At 43.5% G+C, this 19,763-nt stretch overlaps 1 protein-coding gene across 8 annotated transcripts in view; it reads right to left on the bottom strand.

Moving 5' to 3' along the window:
* MCF2L2 (MCF.2 cell line derived transforming sequence-like 2) overlaps nucleotides 1-19,763 on the bottom strand; it is a 196,788-nt gene that overhangs the window by 25,946 nt on the left and 151,079 nt on the right. For all 8 annotated transcript variants that reach the window (XR_015697982.1, XM_087725167.1, XM_087725172.1 and 5 more), the window contains exons 17-24: nucleotides 19,625-19,740; nucleotides 18,476-18,545; nucleotides 15,528-15,620; nucleotides 10,949-11,041; nucleotides 8,893-9,018; nucleotides 7,839-8,060; nucleotides 3,711-3,803; nucleotides 1,829-1,907 (exon numbers count right to left, since the gene is read on the bottom strand). Coding sequence is in view for 7 of the 8 variants with exons in the window: in XM_087725167.1 (XP_087581293.1) it covers nucleotides 1,829-1,907; nucleotides 3,711-3,803; nucleotides 7,839-8,060; nucleotides 8,893-9,018; nucleotides 10,949-11,041; nucleotides 15,528-15,620; nucleotides 18,476-18,545; nucleotides 19,625-19,740 (892 nt within the window). In the remaining variant the exon portion in view is untranslated. The remainder of the gene's footprint in view (nucleotides 1-1,828; nucleotides 1,908-3,710; nucleotides 3,804-7,838; nucleotides 8,061-8,892; nucleotides 9,019-10,948; nucleotides 11,042-15,527; nucleotides 15,621-18,475; nucleotides 18,546-19,624; nucleotides 19,741-19,763) is intronic.

Here is a 19,763-nt window from a genome sequence, read left to right as displayed (position 1 = left end):
TCTCGGACATGTTTGACAAACTAACTAAATAAATAAATTTGCACAGATGTTTGCACACACAAGCATAGCAGTAATCACAGTTGGTGGAAGTTCATGACTTTTTGCTGAGAGAAGAAAAGACCGAACGGAGGATTTATGGATCTGGGCATTAAAAAGGACTAAAGAGGAAGGGGAAAGTTAAGATGGCAAGCCTTTGATGGAAAGAATGGCGGAAGTGATGCTACTATATTTTTCTCACTTTTCTTTTCGAATCTCTTTTGTCTTTTATGCTCCAACTAGCTGATAACCTGGCATTGCCCAGGTATTTGTTTATAAAGGAGGAAATTTCCGGACCAAATGTAATTTCTAATGTTGGATTTTCCCCCTTACCAGAAGGAGCCCCCTTGTGGAGTACTGTGAAGCCATTACCATGGCAACTCCACTGCACTGTACAGTGGAAGCCATTTTACGGCAGTATAGTAGAAGCCATTTGAAGGCACAACAGGCTGTATCGTAACAGAACACACACCCCAAGGGGTGTTAGGGGAGTCTTACCTACACAGTATTTGTTTCCAGAGAGTAAGTCATCTGTGTACCAAGTTTGGTTGAAATATATATATATTGATTTTCTATACTTTACTTGTATTAGTATGCAAGTACTTCAGTGGTGGGTTTCAAAAAATTTTCGAACCTACTCTGTGGGTGTGGCCTCCTTTGTGGGAGTGGCTTGCTGGCCATGTGACCTGGTGGGAGTGGCTTGCTGGCCATGTATTTTCTTTCTCTCTCTCTCTTTCCTTCCTTTTGGCTCTGTCCCTTTTTCCTTTTTTTCTTTCATCTCTCTCTTTTTTCTTTCTTTTTTTCTTTCTTTCTTTCTCTTTCTCTCTCTGTGTGAGTCTCTCTGTGTGTGTGTGTGTGTGTGTGTGTCTCACTGGTGGGTTTCAAAAATTTTTGGAACCTCTTCTGTAGGTGTGGCCTGCTTTCCGGGTCCACTGGTGGAACCTCTTCTAACCGGTTTGGTAGATTTGACGAACCGGTTCTACCGAACAGGTGCGAACTGGTTGGAACCCACCTCTGATGTACTTATTTATGGATTGGTAGAAGTTATGGTCAGAAGCCATGATAAGGAGCCTCACCTCAAGATATATTGAAGGTAGCCCCTCACATTCTTGTCATCTCATGATTAGACTGCTATGTTTCCTTTACACTGGACTATCTGGAAAGATCAGCTTCACAGTTTGTTGCTTGTATCCTTACGATTTATACTGATATTGATTGTTTCATGATTGCTTATTTGTAGCCTATGACTAGCATTAAGTGTTGTACCTTATGATTCTTGACAAATGTATCTTGTCTTTTTAAGTACACTAAGAGCCTATGCACCAAAGACAAATGCCTTGTGTGTCCAATCACACTTGGCCAATAAAGGAATTCTCTTCTCTTCTCTTCTACCCATGAAGCTGCCTACTTACTTCCTGAAGGCTGGTTGTAGCACTGCCATGGCACACCAGTGTTGTGAGGCTACAAAAACAAGGGGTCACTTGCCTTCTGCATCTCGCTTATATAAGGAGAGAGGGGCTGACCCCCTCTGTGCTTTTTCTGCGGGTTCAAAGGGATGATTAAGAGTGCAACTGATTTCTCTATAGGCACACTTAGTGATTCTCTTGAACTATCTCGATGCACTCCAGTGACGTGTGCTTGGAACATGTTTCTACAAGCTTTCAGAAAGGGAAAGAATGCGCAGTGTTGATGTGTGTCCCAGCTACAGCCCCCTTTATAGCTTTCAGAAAGGGAAAGAATGTGCAGTGTTGATGTGTCTCCCAGCTACCGCCCTCTTTATACGGCATCCTACCTCTGCAAGCTTCCAGTTGCCCTGTTAGGACTTTCCTGATCTCTGACACCCACGTGTTCTTCAGTTCCATAGATGCCGCCTGAAAAACAGGATATAACTGCAGTTACAATTACAGTCGCAACAGAATACTTAGCAATGCGATAGTGGCCAATATCTGTAGCTCGGGTGTAGGAGGAGGGTGGAGGTTCGTTTGCTTGAGTTTGTGGGTTGGTTTCCACAAAGTTTCATTATCAGGCTAGGTAACATCTTCAGCGGAATTTAGGGAATGTCAGAGTGGGTGTTCTTTTGCTTATAAGGACTCAACTGACCCACAAAACACACACACAGACACACAGCACTTCATCTCCCAATGATCTTCACCTGACATGACCTCCCCATCACAAGACCCTCACCTAACATGATCCATACCTGGCACCCACACTAGACCCTTACCTGATGTCATGAGTGGGCTTCAAATATTTTAGCAAGGGGGTCTCTACCTGGTTGCTGGGTGGGCGTGGCCATGGTGGGTGTGGCCTAGTCGGCCTCCTGCACCACAGCAGGTGGGGGCATTTTTGTCCTCCCCGGGCTTTGAAGGCTTTTCTCAAGCCTCCGGGAGGGCAAAAACGCCTTCCCCGTGCTCTGGAGACCAGAAACAGGTCCATTTCCGGCCTTTCTGAACTTCTGTTTTTCACCCTCCCTGAGCCTCCGTGTGCGCCCTGCACTTACCTGCATCCGAAATGGGTTGCATGGGGACTCCTGGGAGGTGAGGGGTGGGTAAGGCCAGCCAGGAGTGGGATTTGTGGGTTCTCCGAACTGCACAGAATTTAGCTAGAGGTTCTCCCGAATCCCTGCAAATTCCCAGTAGCGCACCCCTGCCTGATATGACCCTCCCATCACAAGACCTACTGATCACACAAAGTTCTTATAAGCACACCAACAATGACATCCCCTAAACTTCACTGAAGGTGTTACCTAGTCTGGTAATGAAATATTCGAAAACCACCTCTTAAGGTGGGAGAACGAACCTCCACCCTCATACTTAGCAATTGCAAGAAATTCAGGCAAGGGTTCAGCTAAACTGTTTTGCATCTAATATACCTTCCCCTTCCTATTTATCTGGCTATTTTTAATCCCTTGGAGGTCTAACTATCTTAGCCTACAGAACAGCAGAGTTGGAAAGGATCTTGAAGGTCTTCTAGTCCAGCCCCCAGCTCAAGCAGGAGACCCTATAGCATTTCAGACAGGTGACTGTCAAGGGTCTTCTTAAAAACCTCCAGTGATGGAGCATCCACAATTTCGGAAGGCAACTTCTGTTCCACTGGTTAATTGCTCTGACTGCCAGGAAATTTCTCCTTAGTTCTGGAAATCTAAACACTCTTTCCAACTTCTGCTTGAAGGGATGCTTACTGCAGAGTAACTTGTCAAAAGCTGTTCCAGTGGTGGGATTCAAACATTTTTACTACCTGTTCTGTGGGTGTGGTTTGGTGGGTGTGGCAGGGGAATGATACTGCAAAACTATCTGTTTCCTCCCAATCAGCTGGGATTCAGGAGGCAGAGACTAGAGGGGGGGCGGGGCCAATCAGAGGTGATATTTACCGGTTCTCTGAACTACTCAAAATTTCCGCTACCGTTTCTCCAGAACTGGTCAGAACCTGCTGAATACCACCTCTGATCAGTTCAATGAATTGATAGTTGGAATGAACTGTGAACCAGACTTACTGGCTAGGAAACAAATATTAATCTTAGAAAAGAGGGAAGCAAAATCTTGTTCCTTTTTTAGTCTTGCTATGGACCCGAGGCTTATTTTGCCCTGTAATTCTGAATAATCAAGAATATGAATAATGTATTAGCGGGGGGGAGAAAAACATCTGAAAAAGAAGGAAAGAGAAACTGTTAATACCTGAATAATATAGACCTCTTCTCTGCCATTGTACCAGATCTCAAATTTCTTACAATCCCCTTTGACATTTTCAGTAATGCCAACAGTGCTCATCTGTTCGAAAGAGAAGTTTGAAAACAGAACATGATCATTGGGCATTGCAATACATTTTGTTCTTTTTAGTTCACCTTAAAAGGACACGAGCCAGTTTCTTATAGGGTTTAAGACCCAGAAACCAGGAGATTGGGAGTTCTAGTCCCACCTTAGGCATGAAAGCCATCTTGGTGACTTTGGGCCAGTCCTTCTCTTTCAACCCAATCCTCCTCACAGGGTCGTTGATTTGGAGAAAATAGGAGGAAGAAGAATATCATGTATGTTCATCCCCTTGGGTTACCTTTAAATACTTTCTGATTTTTCTTTGAAGACGCTTTGCTTCTTATCTAAGAAGCTTCTTCAGCTCTGAAAAAGCACCTTCGGGACAACCATGATCTGGATGACTAAGAATCTCCAAAGACATAAGGCAGGGTGATATTTTGACTTTGTCTAGAGTTAAAGTTTGCCTTAGCATTAAGTCCTGGGGGCTGGGGAATATAAGTATAGCAAGGGGAAGGCACGAGGAAGGTTGCTTGTTAACTACACTCCCTCCTTACAGCACAGATAATACAGAAGCAATACAGAAGTCGCAAAGATGGTAAATTTCCAAGCAACTGCCAAGCAGAGGTTCAATCTTGCTCATGTTAAAGGTAAAGGTTCCCCTCGCACGTATGTGTTAGTCGTTCCCAACTCTAGGGGGCGGCGCTCATCTCCGTTTCAAAGCCGAAGAGCCAGCGCTGTCCGAAGACGTCTCCATGGTCATGTGGCTGGAATGACTAAATGCTGAACACTGTTATCTTCCTACCAAAAGTGGTTCCTATTTTTCTATTTGGTTTTTTTTTAACGTGCTTTCGAACTGCTAGGTTGGCAGAAGCTGGGACAAGTTAACAGGAGCTCACTCCGTTACGTAGGGATTCGAACCGCCGAACTGCCAAACTTTCTGATTGACAAGCTCAGCGTCTTAGCAATTAGGTTAAAACTAGAATATGATGGGAGCCTGGTAGAATGTCAAGGATAATCCCTTAAAAAAGATGAAAAGTGAAGAGTAATGTGTTTATTCCAAATTCTATTTGAAGTGTAATCTGACAGCTGTCTGCTCTTGGCCAGAGTATTATTACACCCAATTCCATCTTCTCTTGTCCTTCCCAATTCCTTCAATGTTTCTTTATACCATAGATCTTACTTTTTAGTTCCCTGGTCACCTTCGCTGCCATTCTCTGAAGCTCTTCCTGTTTGTCTGAATCCATCTTAAAGTGTGCTGCTAGCAATGGACATAATTCTGAAGGGGCGAAATCTGATCAGTTAAATAGAATCATGACTTCCCAACATTTGGAAATTATGTTGTGTTGATGAAGCCTAAAGTTAAATTTGCTTTTTTTGGATTTGAAATGGCATCACATTTCTGACTCATATTCAGATTTTTATTCCAAGATCTTTTTCACATATAATATTACCAAACAATGCTGAATATGCATAAATTGGTCTCTGTCTGCAATGAATGCTATTCTATTATTTTCAGCTTGCATTACTAAGATATTCATGCTCCATTCCTATTTGTCGTTTAGTGCTTTAAGTTTTGAATCCATCTGCAATTTTGTTTCAAGGGTTATCATCAAGCCATACAATCTGCGTCCTGTATCAGTGCATTTTTTTTTTCTATTTATAAATGAGCTTGTCTTTTATAGTGTTTGGAAAAACTCATTTTTATGTTTAAAAAGGTAAAGGTTCCCCTTCCATGTATGTACGTCGTTCCCAATTCTAGGGAGCAGTGCTCATATCCATTTCAAAGCCGAAGAGCCAGCGCTGTCCGAAGACGTCTCCGTGGTCATGTGGCTGGCATGACTAAATGCCGAAGGCGCACGGAACGCTGTTACCTTCCCACCAAAGGTGGTTCCTATTTTTCTACTTGCATTTTTACATGCTTTTGAACTGCTAGTTTGGCAGAAGCTGGGACAAGAAAACAGTAATAGAGTTGGAGGGGACCTTGGAGATCATCTAGTCCAACCCCCTGCACATGCAAGAGACCTGCACTAGGGTTTCGAACCACCGAACTGCTAACCTTTCTGATCGACAAGGTCAGCATTTTAGCCACTTAGCTCTTTATATAAAGCTTTTTCCTCTTGAAACAGAAACTGTTCCACAAGGGCAAAAGTTGAATTTTTGCCATGATTCCTTTGAACCTGGCTTGAAAAGATCTATCCTTGACTTCCGTTGACAAATGAACACTCTTGAAATTCTAGAATAAGTCAATAAACTGCTGAGTGGTTTTGTCCTTGGAAAGAAAGAGAATGAGGTTGCATCTTTATCTGCCAATTGATTCATCGAGTTTGCCAAGAAAAAAACATTATCAAGTTTGTTTTCCTTGATAGCTCAAGTGATGAGTGTAAATAATCTTATTGTATATAGAACGCTCACCAATGGATACGGGGAAACTAAACAGCAATAGCAATAACACTTGGACTTATATACTGTTTCACTGTGCTTTACAGCCCACTCTAAGTGGCCTACGGAGTCAACATCTTGCCACCAACAATCTGGGTCCTCCTTCACCGACGTCGTAAGGATGAAAGGCTGAGTCAACCTTCTGCTGATCGAGACCAAAGGAATCGAACTCCTGGCAGTCAGCATAATTAGCCTGCAATACTCCTTTCTAACCACTGTGCCTAAGAAAACAAGATTTCTTAAGCAGGAAATGTCTATGGAGATTCTCAGTCATGGTTGTCCCAAAGGGGCTTTTTCAAGAGGCAACTGGACTTTCAGCTCTGAGCTGAAGAAGCTTCTTGGATGAGAAGTGAAACGTCTTCAAAGAAAAATCAGAAAGTTCGGTTGCCTCTTGAAAAAGCACCTTTGGGTTAAGAGGGAAACCTAACACTAGAATTTACTTTCCCGTTTTCAGATGGAGTCATCAGAATTAACCAAGGAGATGGAAAGCCTCGGATGGACTTTTTAAAATTTAGCCCAGGGAGTTTGGGGTTATGAGGGATCATGCTGGAAATCTAGAGAATTTAATTTGAAAATTGTTTCTTTTAATTGCCTGAGGCAAGAGGGTGATGTTTAACTTTTATTTTTAAGGCCGTTAATTTGATGGGCATATTACATCTTTTCAAGATACAAATCCTCCATAGGCAACCTTCCTCTAGTAGTCTATTTGCACTAGCAAATAGTACTTTATTAGTAGATTAGCCGATAACCCGGTGTTGCCCAGGTATTTATTTATTTATAGGGGGGAAACGTCTGGACCAAACACAATTTGATGTTGGATTTTCCCCCTTACCAGAGGGAGCCCCCTTGTGGAGTACTGTGAAGCCATTAGCATGGCAACTCCACAGTGCTGTACAATAGAAGCCATTTTACAGCAGTACAGTAAAAGCCATTTTAAGACACAACAGGCTGTATCTTAACAGAACACACATCCCAAAGGGTTTTAGGGTTGTCTTACCCCCACAGTATATTTCTCCAGAGGGTAAGTCATCTGTGTATCAAGTTTGGTTGAAATTGCTTGAGGCATTCCAGAGTTATGCTGGAACATACACCCCCCCCCCCCGACACACACACACACATCTGTTTTTATATAAATAGAGAAAACAAATATTAAGAAAGCCAATGGAATCTCCAAGGCTCCCTTCCGTAAAACATGAAAGCTTTTCCACCTGCATCTTTTTACAAGAAAAGAGACAGTGTTGTTTGTTTCAATGCAGAGTTTTGTTATTTTGATATATTTGTTGATTTAAAGGGTTTCTGTGGGGTCCTTGGTAGACATTTCACTACCAAACTAGGTAGCATTATCAGTGCTACAAGGGAGTGGGAGTGGGTTTTGCTTTTAATGTTATATACTAGTGGTTTGCCCTGTCAGTTTTGGTGGTCCCTTAATTAGGCTGTTGTTTGTGGTTAGCTTGTTTATCTATGTTGGAACTTTCTTGATTTGGGCACTGATTACTTATTAATTAATGCTGTCTAGTGTTAATTTTGGTGTTCATCTCTGCTCACACAGGTGTTGATGTTGGTTCATCCTTTGACTTTAAACTTCTCTCCCTTCCACCATAAGAAATGATTTACCTTCAAGGAATTTTTAAAGCTGTAGGAAGGAGACTTCTCGTGACCGTCCGTGTTTTCTTCCCGTTTCTTGCAAAAAAGGAGGCTTTTTGCATATAAGAAGAGGTGCCTCTGCATTGGCTTGAACCTGGCCAAATCTTTGACTTTGTTGTGTCCTTTCTTGTGATCGGTCCAGATATTGAAAGAGCCCTGAAGGAGCAATTTACCCAACTCGGCCACATCTCCCTAGAGGGAAAGAGAACCAGGACAGGAGAAATCCAAGAATAAAGCAGGTTTTAATTCTTGCCTTTATCATGCGGTGACAGTCTGCCATAAACTCTGGGAAGCACAGATGGGAAGCGTGGATGCTTGAGGGAAAATGAAAGTAACTTCTGCATCTCCCTGAGAAGCTGCCTCGAGGTTATCTGGCTGGGAGAAGAAGGCAGTTGCATACCAATCTATGTTTGAACTAAAACCATCTTGCTTAAACCTGATTGATCATGGGGTGGGGGTCAGCAATGGGAGGCAGGTAAGGTGGAGGGGGGGGCTTGGCCTTAGGGATTTTGGTGCACAATTCTTAGTTCTGGCTATGCATTACTACAATACACTTGACTTCTAACGAAATTATATCTTTCTGAACAAATGGAGCCAAGAGTTATTTCTATTTAGAGATTTTAAGTTCTGGCAGGTATGACATTATTTTACCATTACTCGTTTTTTTTTCTTCATAAATCACATTTTCCCCATGTTGCATCTTCTAGATATTGTCTGAAATTCTCAGAATCAGAGCTCCAAGATACTTGGAGAGAATCTGGTTAAGGAAAAATGATGGAGGCCTGAAACATCCTTATTTTAAGGAAAATAACAAGATTTCAAGACCCTATTGTTTGAAAATCAGAGTTCAGCAACATGCATTATCACAACGTTTCTCAAGCTTGGGCCCTTTAAGATGTGTGGACTTTTAAGTCCCAGAATTCCTCAGCCAGCATTTGGAATTCTGGGAATCGGAGTCCACACATCTTAAAGCTGCTAAGCTTGAGAAACACTGCTTGTTTTTAATTATTTGGGCAAGGCCTACCTCATAGCCTGTAATGGCTATTTGGTGCATGGAATCGTTTGCCGACTTGATGATATCAAGGACGGTTGCGAGAGCTTCTTCAAGTTCAGCAGTGCCTTCGGAATTCTTGCTGCATTTTAACATTTCCTGGTTGTAAAGAGAATTTAAAAAAGCAAACGTCACATCACGAGGCCCTAAAATGCTCCAGAATGTTGACATTCTTACATAGAAGAAAAATGGGTATTTTTTTTTTGGTCAATCCATTCCTGATAAGTACATAATCCATGAAAGGAAAGGAAACAATGTTATCAATGGTGGGATTCATTTTTTTTTAACTGCCGGTTCTGTGGGCGTGGCTTGGTGGGCGTGGCATGGATTGGTGGGCGTGGCTTGGTAGGTGTGGCAGGGGAAGGATACTGAAAAATCCTCATTTCCTCCCAATCAGCTGGGACTCGGGAGGCAAAGAACAGATGAGAGTGGAGCCAGTCAGAGGTGGTATTTACCAGTTCTTTGAACTACTCAAAATTTCTGCTGCAGGTTCTCCAAAACTGGTCAAAAACTGCTGAATACCACCTCTGAATGTTATATGCAAGTTTATTGAATATCATTCTAAAATACAGGGACTCCTCAACTTACAACCACAATGGAGCCTGCCCATTATAAGTGTTGAGAAGGTTGCAAAGCAGATAATCATGTGACCAGACCTGATTTTACACTATGTTTTGCATCAGTTATTAAACCCATTGTTTGCCATGGGATGGTTTTGCCCAAACTATACGTTAACAGCAGGGATGAGTTCGTGGCAGTTCTAACCTCTTCTATAGAAGAGGTTCCACAAATCTACAGTACCGTTTAGAACCGGTCCCATCTCCCTCCCCCCGCCCATCCACACATCCTCAAGATGAAGAGCGAGAGGAGGAATTCTGGGAGTTGAAGTCCACAAGTCTTAAAGCTGTCAAGTTTGCACCCTCCTGGGGTTTTTTTTCTAAAGGGTTAGGAGTGCAAGGGTCTTGTAACTTGACAGCTTTAAGACTTGCATGCTTCAAATGCCAGAGTTCCTGATCCAAACTTTTGGTTGTTAAGCAAGAACATTGTTAAGTGAGTTTCACCATATTTTACAAGTTGGCCATGCCCACCCAGTCACATGGCCAGCAAGCCACTCCCACATAGTAGGCCACACCTACAGAAGAGGTTCTAAAAATGTTTGAAACCCACCACTGGTTAACACCACCATTTGTCTGAATGGTGTCAAACTGGATACGGTCCATGGAGTGCTTGGATCTGGCCTGTGGGGTCACCCTGGAAACAGTGAAGGACTGCCCCATGGTGCCTCTGCCAGCGAAAATGGAGTCCGGGAGGCCCTCCCAAACTCCGTTTTTGCTGGCAGAGGGCTGCAGGACGTCGAACTGGCCATGCCCATGCCCACCCTGGCCACACCCACTCCCCCCATGTCAATCCTGATGTGACCTTCAATGAAATCGAGTTTGACACCCCTGGTATAGGCTTTCTTGCTTGAGCAGGGGATTGCACTAGAAGACATCCAAGGTCCCTTCCAACGCCATTGTTCTGTTTCTGCTTCATTCATTTGTTCCCCCGCCCCCCGCCCACTCAGCATCAACACACTTTTAGAATGGACTGAATAGTCACCCTCTTGTGCAATTCAGTACTACAAAAATACGGTACTTTTATTAGCAGATTAGCCGATAACCTGGTGTTGCCCGGGTATTTATTTGCAGGGGGGAAATGTCCGGACTAAACGTAATTTCTAATGTTGGGTTTTCTCCCTTCCCAGAAGGAGCCCCCTTGTGGAAGACTGTGATACTGTGCTGCACAGTAGAAGTCATTTTACAGCAGTACAGTAGAAGCTATTTGAAGGCACAACAGGCTGTATCTTAACAGAACACACACACTCCTGAAGGGTTTTAGGGTTATCTTACCCCCGCAATATTTTTTTCCAGAGAGTAAGCCATCTATGTACCAAGTTTGGTTGAAATTGCTTGAGGTGTTAAGTTGGAACATATACACACACACACACACACATTCTTTTTTATATGTTATTAGGAGATAAACCTCTTACCTTCAGAAGCAATTGATATTTGGTAATCCTCTGGACCGGTTTTAAAAGATAAGCATCAAGGGAGAGTTTATGATCTAATTTCCTCTGACACTCCTGCAAAAAAAAACATGTAAGAAAAAGAGGGAATGAGGTGCTTCTGGTCTAACAGGGTATACTAAGAACAAAATTAAAAATATATCTTTTTTAAAAAACTAAAAATCTTTTTGCTGTTATAAGCCCAATGTCTTGGCTAGCCTGTGGCCAGTTATAAAAAAGATGGTTGTGTCTTACAAAAAAAAAATATTCCCATGTGTTAGGGAGATTAGATGATATTAGGAAATAAACAGCACACTGTCCCAAAGGTGTTTTTTTCAGAAAGCAACTGGACTTTTCTTTTCTTGAAATCATTTCGCTTCATACCCAAAAATCCTCAGTTCTGACTGAATGCTGGGGAATTAGAGAGCCAAAGTTAACAACCAGATGACTGCAAAGGATATAATGTCAAGGTAATATGCCCATAGAGCAAACAGACCTCTGAGGCAAGTACAATAGGTTCCTCAAAGAATAAATTTGTTGGACGTATCATATTGGCACAATCTGGTCAAAACCGACTCTGATTGTTCCTGTGGTTTTCACCTAATTAAAAGTAAAAGTTTCCCCCTTTTTTTCCAAAAGATCAGTCACATGGTCCAATCAGGGTGCCATCCGGTTCCCTGGTAACTTCACCACCACCCCCTTTTCATCCAGCCAAACGTAGAAATGTCCTTGGTTCCCAGGAGAAAATATTTTGCTTTGGCTACAAAAACCCCAGCTATATAAATTCCCCACTCCCCCAGCTCCAATGTGGCAACCCTGAAGCCTCAAAACGGCCTCCGTCAGTTCAGCTTCAGGGTTGATATTATAAATCCTTCCATTCCCCAGCATTCAGTCAGAACCGAGGATGATTCTTGGATGAGAAGCGAAAAGAAAACAAATATTACAAAAATTAAAAGGGACATTAAATAAAGTATCCAAAAAAAACCCCAATTGATATTTACAATAAAAATTTAAAAATTAAATTAAAATTAATAACCAAATCAATCCTATATTTTATTCTATTCAGGCCAGGCCGGCTTGCTGGAAAAGGCAACTTTTTAGGGCGCGTCGGAAGGACCGGAGGTCGGGGATTATGCGAAGCTCCGGGGGCAGCTCATTCCAGAGGGAAGGTGCTCCCACAGAGAAGGCTCTCCCCCTGAGGGTTTCTAGCCAACACTGTCTGGTCGACGGCACCCTGAGGAGGCCAACTCTGTGGGATCGCACTGGATGGTGGGAGGCTATTGGTGGCAGTAGGTGGTCTCGCAGGTAACCTGGGCCTATAGACAAATAACACAGTGGTACAAAAATAAATTGATAATATAACATCAGTTTGATGCAGCAGTTAACGGTTCTCAGGCTAGAACCAGGGAAACCTTAGTTCTAATCCTAACTTAGATTCAGATTCAGAATCAGCTGGGTAACTTTGGGCCAGTCACTCTCTGCCAGCCCTAAGAAGAAGGCAAGAGCGAACCGTTTTTGAAAAGGTTGTCAAGAAAACTGCAGGCGTTTGCCCAGGCAGCCACCAGACGTTAACACTGACTTTCTACAAGAAAGAAAAATACACAGCAGTTCATCTGAGTGATCTGTCTCTTTCAGCACGTTGCAAACGTCCAATTGCCATTCCTTTCCTGCAAAGAGATTCGGATGCTAACTTGCAAAGGCCATTCATTTCGCTGACACTCAAACTGCCTTTGTTCCCCTCTTCTAGAACTTCCATTGTTTCAGCTACAGACATGCATAGTGTGATTGCCACCGGATAGTTCAAGCAGCTACTGGATGCTCTTGGGTGTCACTAGCAATTCAATCTCTCACGAATGGAGGGAAATATATTGTGTCCCAGGATAATGTTGCAGGATTTGATCTGGGTCATCAAGACCAGAGGTTTAGATTTAAGATTTAGTTTATTTGTATGCCGCCCTTCTCCGGGAGGGACTCAGGGCGGCGAACAACTCAAAAGGGGAAAGGGGATACAAACACAATACACGTAATTAAAATACACAAGAGTCATACAGCCATACAAGTCGAAAGGGGAGGGGAACTCATCAACCCCAGGCCTGCCGGCACAACCAGGTTTTGACGGCTTTCCGGAAGGCCTGGAGAGAGGTGAGGGTCCGAATCTCTGTGGGGCTGCTACAGAGAAGGCCCTCCCCCGGGTGGTAGCCAGATGGCATTGGCTGGTAGACGGAACCCGGAGGAGGCCGACCCTGTGCGATCTAACGAGTCTATGGGAGGTTTATTTTTCTAAGCTTTTGGACTCACGCTGGAGCCCATCCTCAGGGAACTTCTCTCTGGCAGAATTATTTTCTTGTAAAGAGGAAGGGAGGTGACCTTGTTAGAAATATGCAGAGAGCGACCATAATATAAATAAGGGGAGCTTAAACATTATTCGACTCCTGGAAAACAAGATAATATTCAGAAGCAACTCAGCCAAGTGTCTAGAATAAAATGACAGAGTTGGAAGGGACCTTGGAGGTCTTCTAGTCCAACTACCTCCTGCTCAGGCAGGAAACCCTATACTCATAATGGCCAACCTATGGCACGTGTGCCAGAGGTGGCACGCAGAGCCCTCTCTGTGGGCATGCGTGCCATCACCAGCTGATCTTCTGGTTTCTGGCATGCACATGCGCGCTGGCCAGCTGGCCTTCGCGGGCACGGGAGCAACGGAAAATGGCCTGAAAACCATTTTCAGGGCCTGTTCGCAGGCCATTTTTCAGGCTGTTTTCGGGTCGAAAAACAGCCTGAAAATGGCGCAAAAAAACAGCCAAAAAGCAGGCATGTGTGCACCAGCCAGCTGGTTTTCGGATTTTCAGCACACCGGTGTGCACATGCATGCACATTCCGTTTTAGGCACTCAGTGCCGAAAAGTTTTGCCTGGTGAGATCTTCGCTAAGATAAACTCCCAGGAATTTGAAGGAGGGGACTCTCTCCACACAACCCCCACTGGATGTAAAGTGGGGGAAATTCCTCTCTCTTCTTCTGGAAGTCTAGCACCATCCCCTTTGTCTTGCTGGTGTTCAGGTGCAAATTGTTTTCAGAGCACCATGGGGATAATTTTTGAACCTCCCCCCTGTATGTTGCTTCGTCTCCACCTCTACTAGAACTGAGGAGAGATTTCCTGACAGTTAGAACAATTAATCAGCAGAACAACTTGCTGAATTCTCCAACACTGGAAATTTTTAAGAAGAGATTGGACAACCATTTGTCTGACATGGTATTAGGGATAATTACAGGGAACTATGATAAAAAAAATTCAATACTTAATATTACACGTAACAGCTGCAGCAAGAATCCTATATGCACAAAATTGAAGAGCAAAAATATACCAACAGAAGAAAATGTGATAAAAAAAAAGTATTAGAGTGCGCTGAGATGGACAGACTTAAAAAAAACATAAAGAAAAAAAAACATAAAGAAGAATTTGATTATTATTTAGTATGGAATTTATGGTACAAATGGCTAGAGGAAAGATGCAAAGAATAAGCATCTTTAAGGGAAGAAAGATTAAGCAATCAGAAAACAAACAAAACTGCATAAATAAATAAGGGTGGGGAGTAGGATATATTGTATATAAAATAGTACAGACTAATAATTATAAGAGGAATATATGTACATATCTATCTATCTATCTATCTATCTATCTATCTATCTATCTATCTATCTATCTATCTATCTATCTATCTATCAATCATCTATCTATCTAATTTGTGCTGATAAATAAATAAAGGGATTTATTTAGCAGTTAGCTTCCTCCCATAATTGGGGCTTACCAGGGGTTGTAAAAATCTAATAGATAGATAGATAGATAGATAGATAGATAGATAGATAGATAGATAGATAGATAGATAGAGATAGAGATAGAGATAGAGATAGAGATAGAGATAGAGATAGAGATAGAGATAGAGATAGAGATAGAGATAGAGAGAGAGAGAGAGAGAGAGAGAGAGAGAGAGAGAGAGAGAGAGAGAGCTAGCCATCTTTTATTTTGGATCTTTGGCCTGCCACACTTTCTATTATTCTGCTAGGCATTTTCTATTGTGGGAAAATTGGAGTGGGGATTGTATAGCCATAACAAAATTCTTTCTAGAAAGCCAAGGTCATCCTTTGTCTCCACACCTGACCGGAACTCGATGGGTGGAACTGCCATCATGGCAATGGGAGATTGGACCATGTGATGGGTTTGTGCATGTGGGGGCAAGATCTTGAACTTTCAACTAGGTGGGGGAAACCGGGAAACTTTCAGATTTAGGTTTTCCCAGATGTGCCAACGTGGCTCTCTTCATAAATTGGAACTTTGAGCAATACTTTGCCTTGGGCTCTGATTTACTTTTGGATGCTATTTGGAATGCTGACATTCCATTACATGCTGGCTGGGGAATTCTGGGAGTTGTAGTCCACAGGCCTTAAAAGTATCCAGAATTAAGAAGAACTGATTAGGCTAACCCTTGGCCTGGTGTGGGATCTTCTAACAGACTTCTAAAACACGAGAACAAACGGTCTCTCCGTTGGCTTCTTATATTGAGCATACCTGGAAAAAAAGGCTGTCCCCACACTGCCTCCAAAGAGCCTCTGACTTTGGCTTGTTTTGGCAATACTTTTCATAGATCTGGAGATCTTCTTTCTGCAAGACAAAAGATGTCGGTGTTGAATCATGTCAGTCAACATACCCAAAGGAGAAGCTTTCTCCTCACATAAATGCACCAGAATGTGCAAACCGCTTCTTTTGTAACTTTGCATCATGTCTACTGCACATTTTGTATTTTAAGAGCAAGCTTTGCTTTAGGCTTATGGGTCATGGCTCAGGGATGGGCTGCTATGGGTTCGCTCAGGTTTGGGAGAACCCGTAGCTAATGTTTTTTTTTGTTTGTTTGTTTGTTTTGTAAATGTGTTTTTTTATTTTCCATTTTTCATTTTCGTACAGTCACATATATACTGTGCATAACCATATATCATTAAACAATAAACACAGCCATTCCTCTTGTCAACAAAACCCCCCAAAATAGAAACCCAATATACCTCTTCGACCCTCCATACACCCTTTCTTTCGCCCCCCTCCAATTTTCCATCTTCCCTCCATCATTCCCCTCTACCCTACTTCCCCTCCCCCTCTACCACTCCTCTCTCCCAGTCCACTCCCTCCCTTCCTTCTCACCCTCCCTCCCATCCTCTCTCCCGCCCTCTCTACCCATCTTTCTTCTATCCCTCTACTCCTCCCTTCGGTGTATTTCTACTATATGTTAATATATTCAGCTTATCCAATTTTTACAGTGAATTTAATTAGCAACAGTATACATGTGCAATCGCTTTACCTTGAAATCTAACACATACTATATATCCCCCCTCCCCCCTAACACCCCACCTCCCTTCCCCCCCCCCCGACTTCCCAGAGCCCGTACACGGTATAGATTTTTAACAAACACAGTCTAAAATATATTAAGACAAAGGAAATAAAAAAAAAGAAGTTAATAACATCTCTGCATTGAACTCAGCTTCTTCCTGTTGCACTAACTTTGAGCAGTTTAGAATAACCCATAGCTAATGTTATGGCCGGTTTGGAGAAACACCAAATCCCACTCCTGGCTGGCCCTGCCCACCCTGCCCCTCCCCTTCCCTCCCCTCCCACCCCGCCAGTGGTGGTTTCCTACCAGTTCAGACCGGTTCAGCTGAACCGGTAGTGGTTTGGCGGCCTGGGTCGCTGGAACCGGCAGCGACCCAGGTCTGCCACGCCCCCGAACCTGTTCCCCAGTTGGCACCATCGGCGGCGCCATCTTGGTTTTCACTTCTGCGCATGCACAGAACAATTTTAATTGTAATTAACCAAGGAGAGCGCAAACCTAGAACTAAGGAAAAATTTCCTGACAGTCAGAACAAATTCATCAGTGGAACGACTTTCCTCCAGAAGTTGTGAAGGCTCCAATACTGGTAGTTTTGAAGAAGATGTTGGATAACTACCGTATTGCTCCATTACTGCAGATTTTTAAGAATAGACTGGACAACCATTGGTCTGAAATGTTAGAGGGTCTCCTGCCCGAGCAGTGGGTTGCACTAGAACAAGGGTCACCAACCTTTCGGACCTCAGGGACCACTAAATTCGTAACTTTAAATCCCGCAGACCCCTAATACGATTTTTTAAAAAGATAAATAGTATTTAGTGAAAATATAAAAATGCAAATATTTTTTCTGAGGACCACCATAATATTTTTCTCACGGACCATTGGTTGGTGACCACTGGACTAGAAGACCTCCAAGATCCCTTCCAACTCTGTTATCCTATTATTCTCAAACCATAGGCGACCTTCAGGAAATGTTTCAGAAACAAATCCAAAACACAAAAGAGAAACAAGCACCTAGTTTCTCTCCGAGCCGAGTTGATCTTCAGTAGCGGAAAATCATTGGTGGCTCCGCCCACCTACCCCAGCGCTATGCCATTCCATTTAGGCACTTTTTTTAGCCAAAGCACATGTGCTGAAGACTGAGCGCCGGTGCAGATGGGGCGCGTGTGAGCTAAGCGAATGAGTGGGCTCACATATGTGAACAAGTAGGGAAGGTGAGTGATTATCACCCCTGATTATGAGGCATTCTTTTTTTTTTTTGCTGGAAGCTGGAAGTAAATATCAGTTTCTAGTCAAAAATGACCTCAATCAAGTCGTTGCAATATGAGATGCAAGATACTGCAAATCAGTGGTGAGTTGCAAGCAGTACGCCCCAGAACGGGTGTCTGCTGAAACACCGGGTACTGTTACGGTACGGTGCTCCAGAGGGCCTATGTGCCTGCCCGCCATCCTTACCTGTATTTGAGCTCTGCGGCGCTTCTGCACACGGAGCATACAGCGCCTGTGCAAAGCTCTGCCGAGCAGCTGGAGCATCGCAGAGAGTCGCAGGAGGTAAGGACGCATGCGCATGCTGTTCCTGTGTGCTGCGCGCATTCATGTGGTGGACGCCGAGCCCCGTTGCACCGTACCAGTTGCACTAGGATCTGGAACCCACCACTGCTGCCAATATCCATAAATGCAGGCCAAGTGTTAAGCACCCATGACTGTGGGGGTAGCCCAAACATTGGAAGTTTGAATCTGGGTTCCAAGTCCCTTTTTCCGGGTCCGTCGTAAGTTTGAATGGTCACTGAGCAATTGTAAATCAAGGACTACTTGTTTTTGTTTCTCAAGTTGTGCAGTAAGAAAAGGCATGGAGTGGTGGCAGGTTTGGGGAGGGGAAGAGAATGAAAGATGGAAATGGAAATATATGGGACAACAAAATCTCTAGCATCCTCCTGTCAACTAACCAGAAGGAAGGAAGGAAGGTGACATTTTAATGTTTTTGGTTATTTGTTAACTGCCGAAGCAAGTTTCTTAACCTCACATGACTTCCCGTTTGGCTGCCCACTAAAAGCCCAGCCTGAGAAGAAGAATAGATGTCAAAGGAAGTTGGTCAGAACACTGTCAAGAAACCAGATTAAAAGAAACACTGCGATTCACCTACCCTTTTTAAAAAGCACCGACCCAAAAGCTCAGGTTTTTCTATGCAGTTTTCCAGCTCTTTGAGGAAGATTCTAGAATGGACACAAAACAAATGCAAAAGTTTAAAAGGGGCTCTTCAGCTGAGTCCCCTCCCCCCTGAATTTAACCTACAAGCTCCCCTAACAAGTTAGATTAACGGAGGTCTGCGGGGTATAATTTCGATAATTTCTGCACGGCTTTGGAGAATATATATATAGAGGCTCCTCGTTTAGCAAACACAATTGCTTCAGCAAAATGGCCACTAAGGAAAGTCGTGTGGCTGAGGAAGACAGAGATGCTGTTTAAGATTGTTGATTGCTGCTGTACCATTTAGATAAAGTTCTATGACCGTTATGGCGAACCTATGGCACGAGTGCCAGAGGTGGCACACAGAGCCCTCTCTGTGGGCATGTGTGCCATCACCAGCTGCTCTTCTGGTTTCCGGGGCACATGGTTTCCAGCCGGTCATTGCGAGCACCTGTGCCCGAAAACAGCCTGAAAACCTGCCAAAACCAGCCAAAAAACCAGCCTGTTTTTAGGGCCTTTTTCAGACAGTTTTTGGCCCAAAAACAGCTGAAAAATGGCCCAAACACACAGTGAAAATGGCCAAAAAACAGGCACACACGCACCAGCCATCTGGTCTTCAGGTTTTCGGTGCTCCTGCGTGCGCATGAAGGCGCATGCGCAAACGTTCCGGTTTGGGCGCTCAGTGGTGAAAAGGTTCTCCATCACTGTTCTATAGGGTCATTGGCTGTTTTCGTGCAGATGTTTCATTACCAAACTAGGTAACATCATCAGTGCCGAAAACAGAACTTGCAAGGGCTGCCCGCAACCCTCCCAAGCTCCATTTTTATTGGCAGAGGGTTACAGGAGGCTGTCGCAGCCAAAAACGGAGCTCGGAAGCCTGTTTTTGCTGGTATAGTGCCACGGGCCACCACAGGCACCTCCAACATGAATGACGTCGAGGTGGCTACAATCCACCCTGGCCATGCCCACCCATGCCCCCGAGGTCAAACACAACCTTGATGCAGCCCTCAATGAAATTGAGTTTGACACCCCCGTTTTATGGCCTTTAAAAGACACTTCCTTTAAAGAAAGTCTTTATAGCAGCATTCGGAGTCCCACCACAAACCTGTTGTGAAATTCATAGATTTCTGAGAGGTTTCCAAAAAGAATTTCTTTCTTGTTCAAAACTCCAGCCGGGATCAAGTGAATTAAATCAGGGTTCTCCATTTCTGATGCATAGCCCTATTTGAGGAGAAAGAGAGAAA

Source organism: Thamnophis sirtalis, unplaced genomic scaffold (genome assembly GCF_051295495.1).
Source record: "Thamnophis sirtalis isolate CommonGarterSnake01/CBP01778 unplaced genomic scaffold, rThaSir2_p1.2 scaffold_11, whole genome shotgun sequence".
NCBI classification, from domain to species: Eukaryota; Metazoa; Chordata; class Lepidosauria; order Squamata; family Natricidae; genus Thamnophis; species Thamnophis sirtalis.
This window is presented reverse-complemented; position numbering and strand designations above follow the sequence as displayed.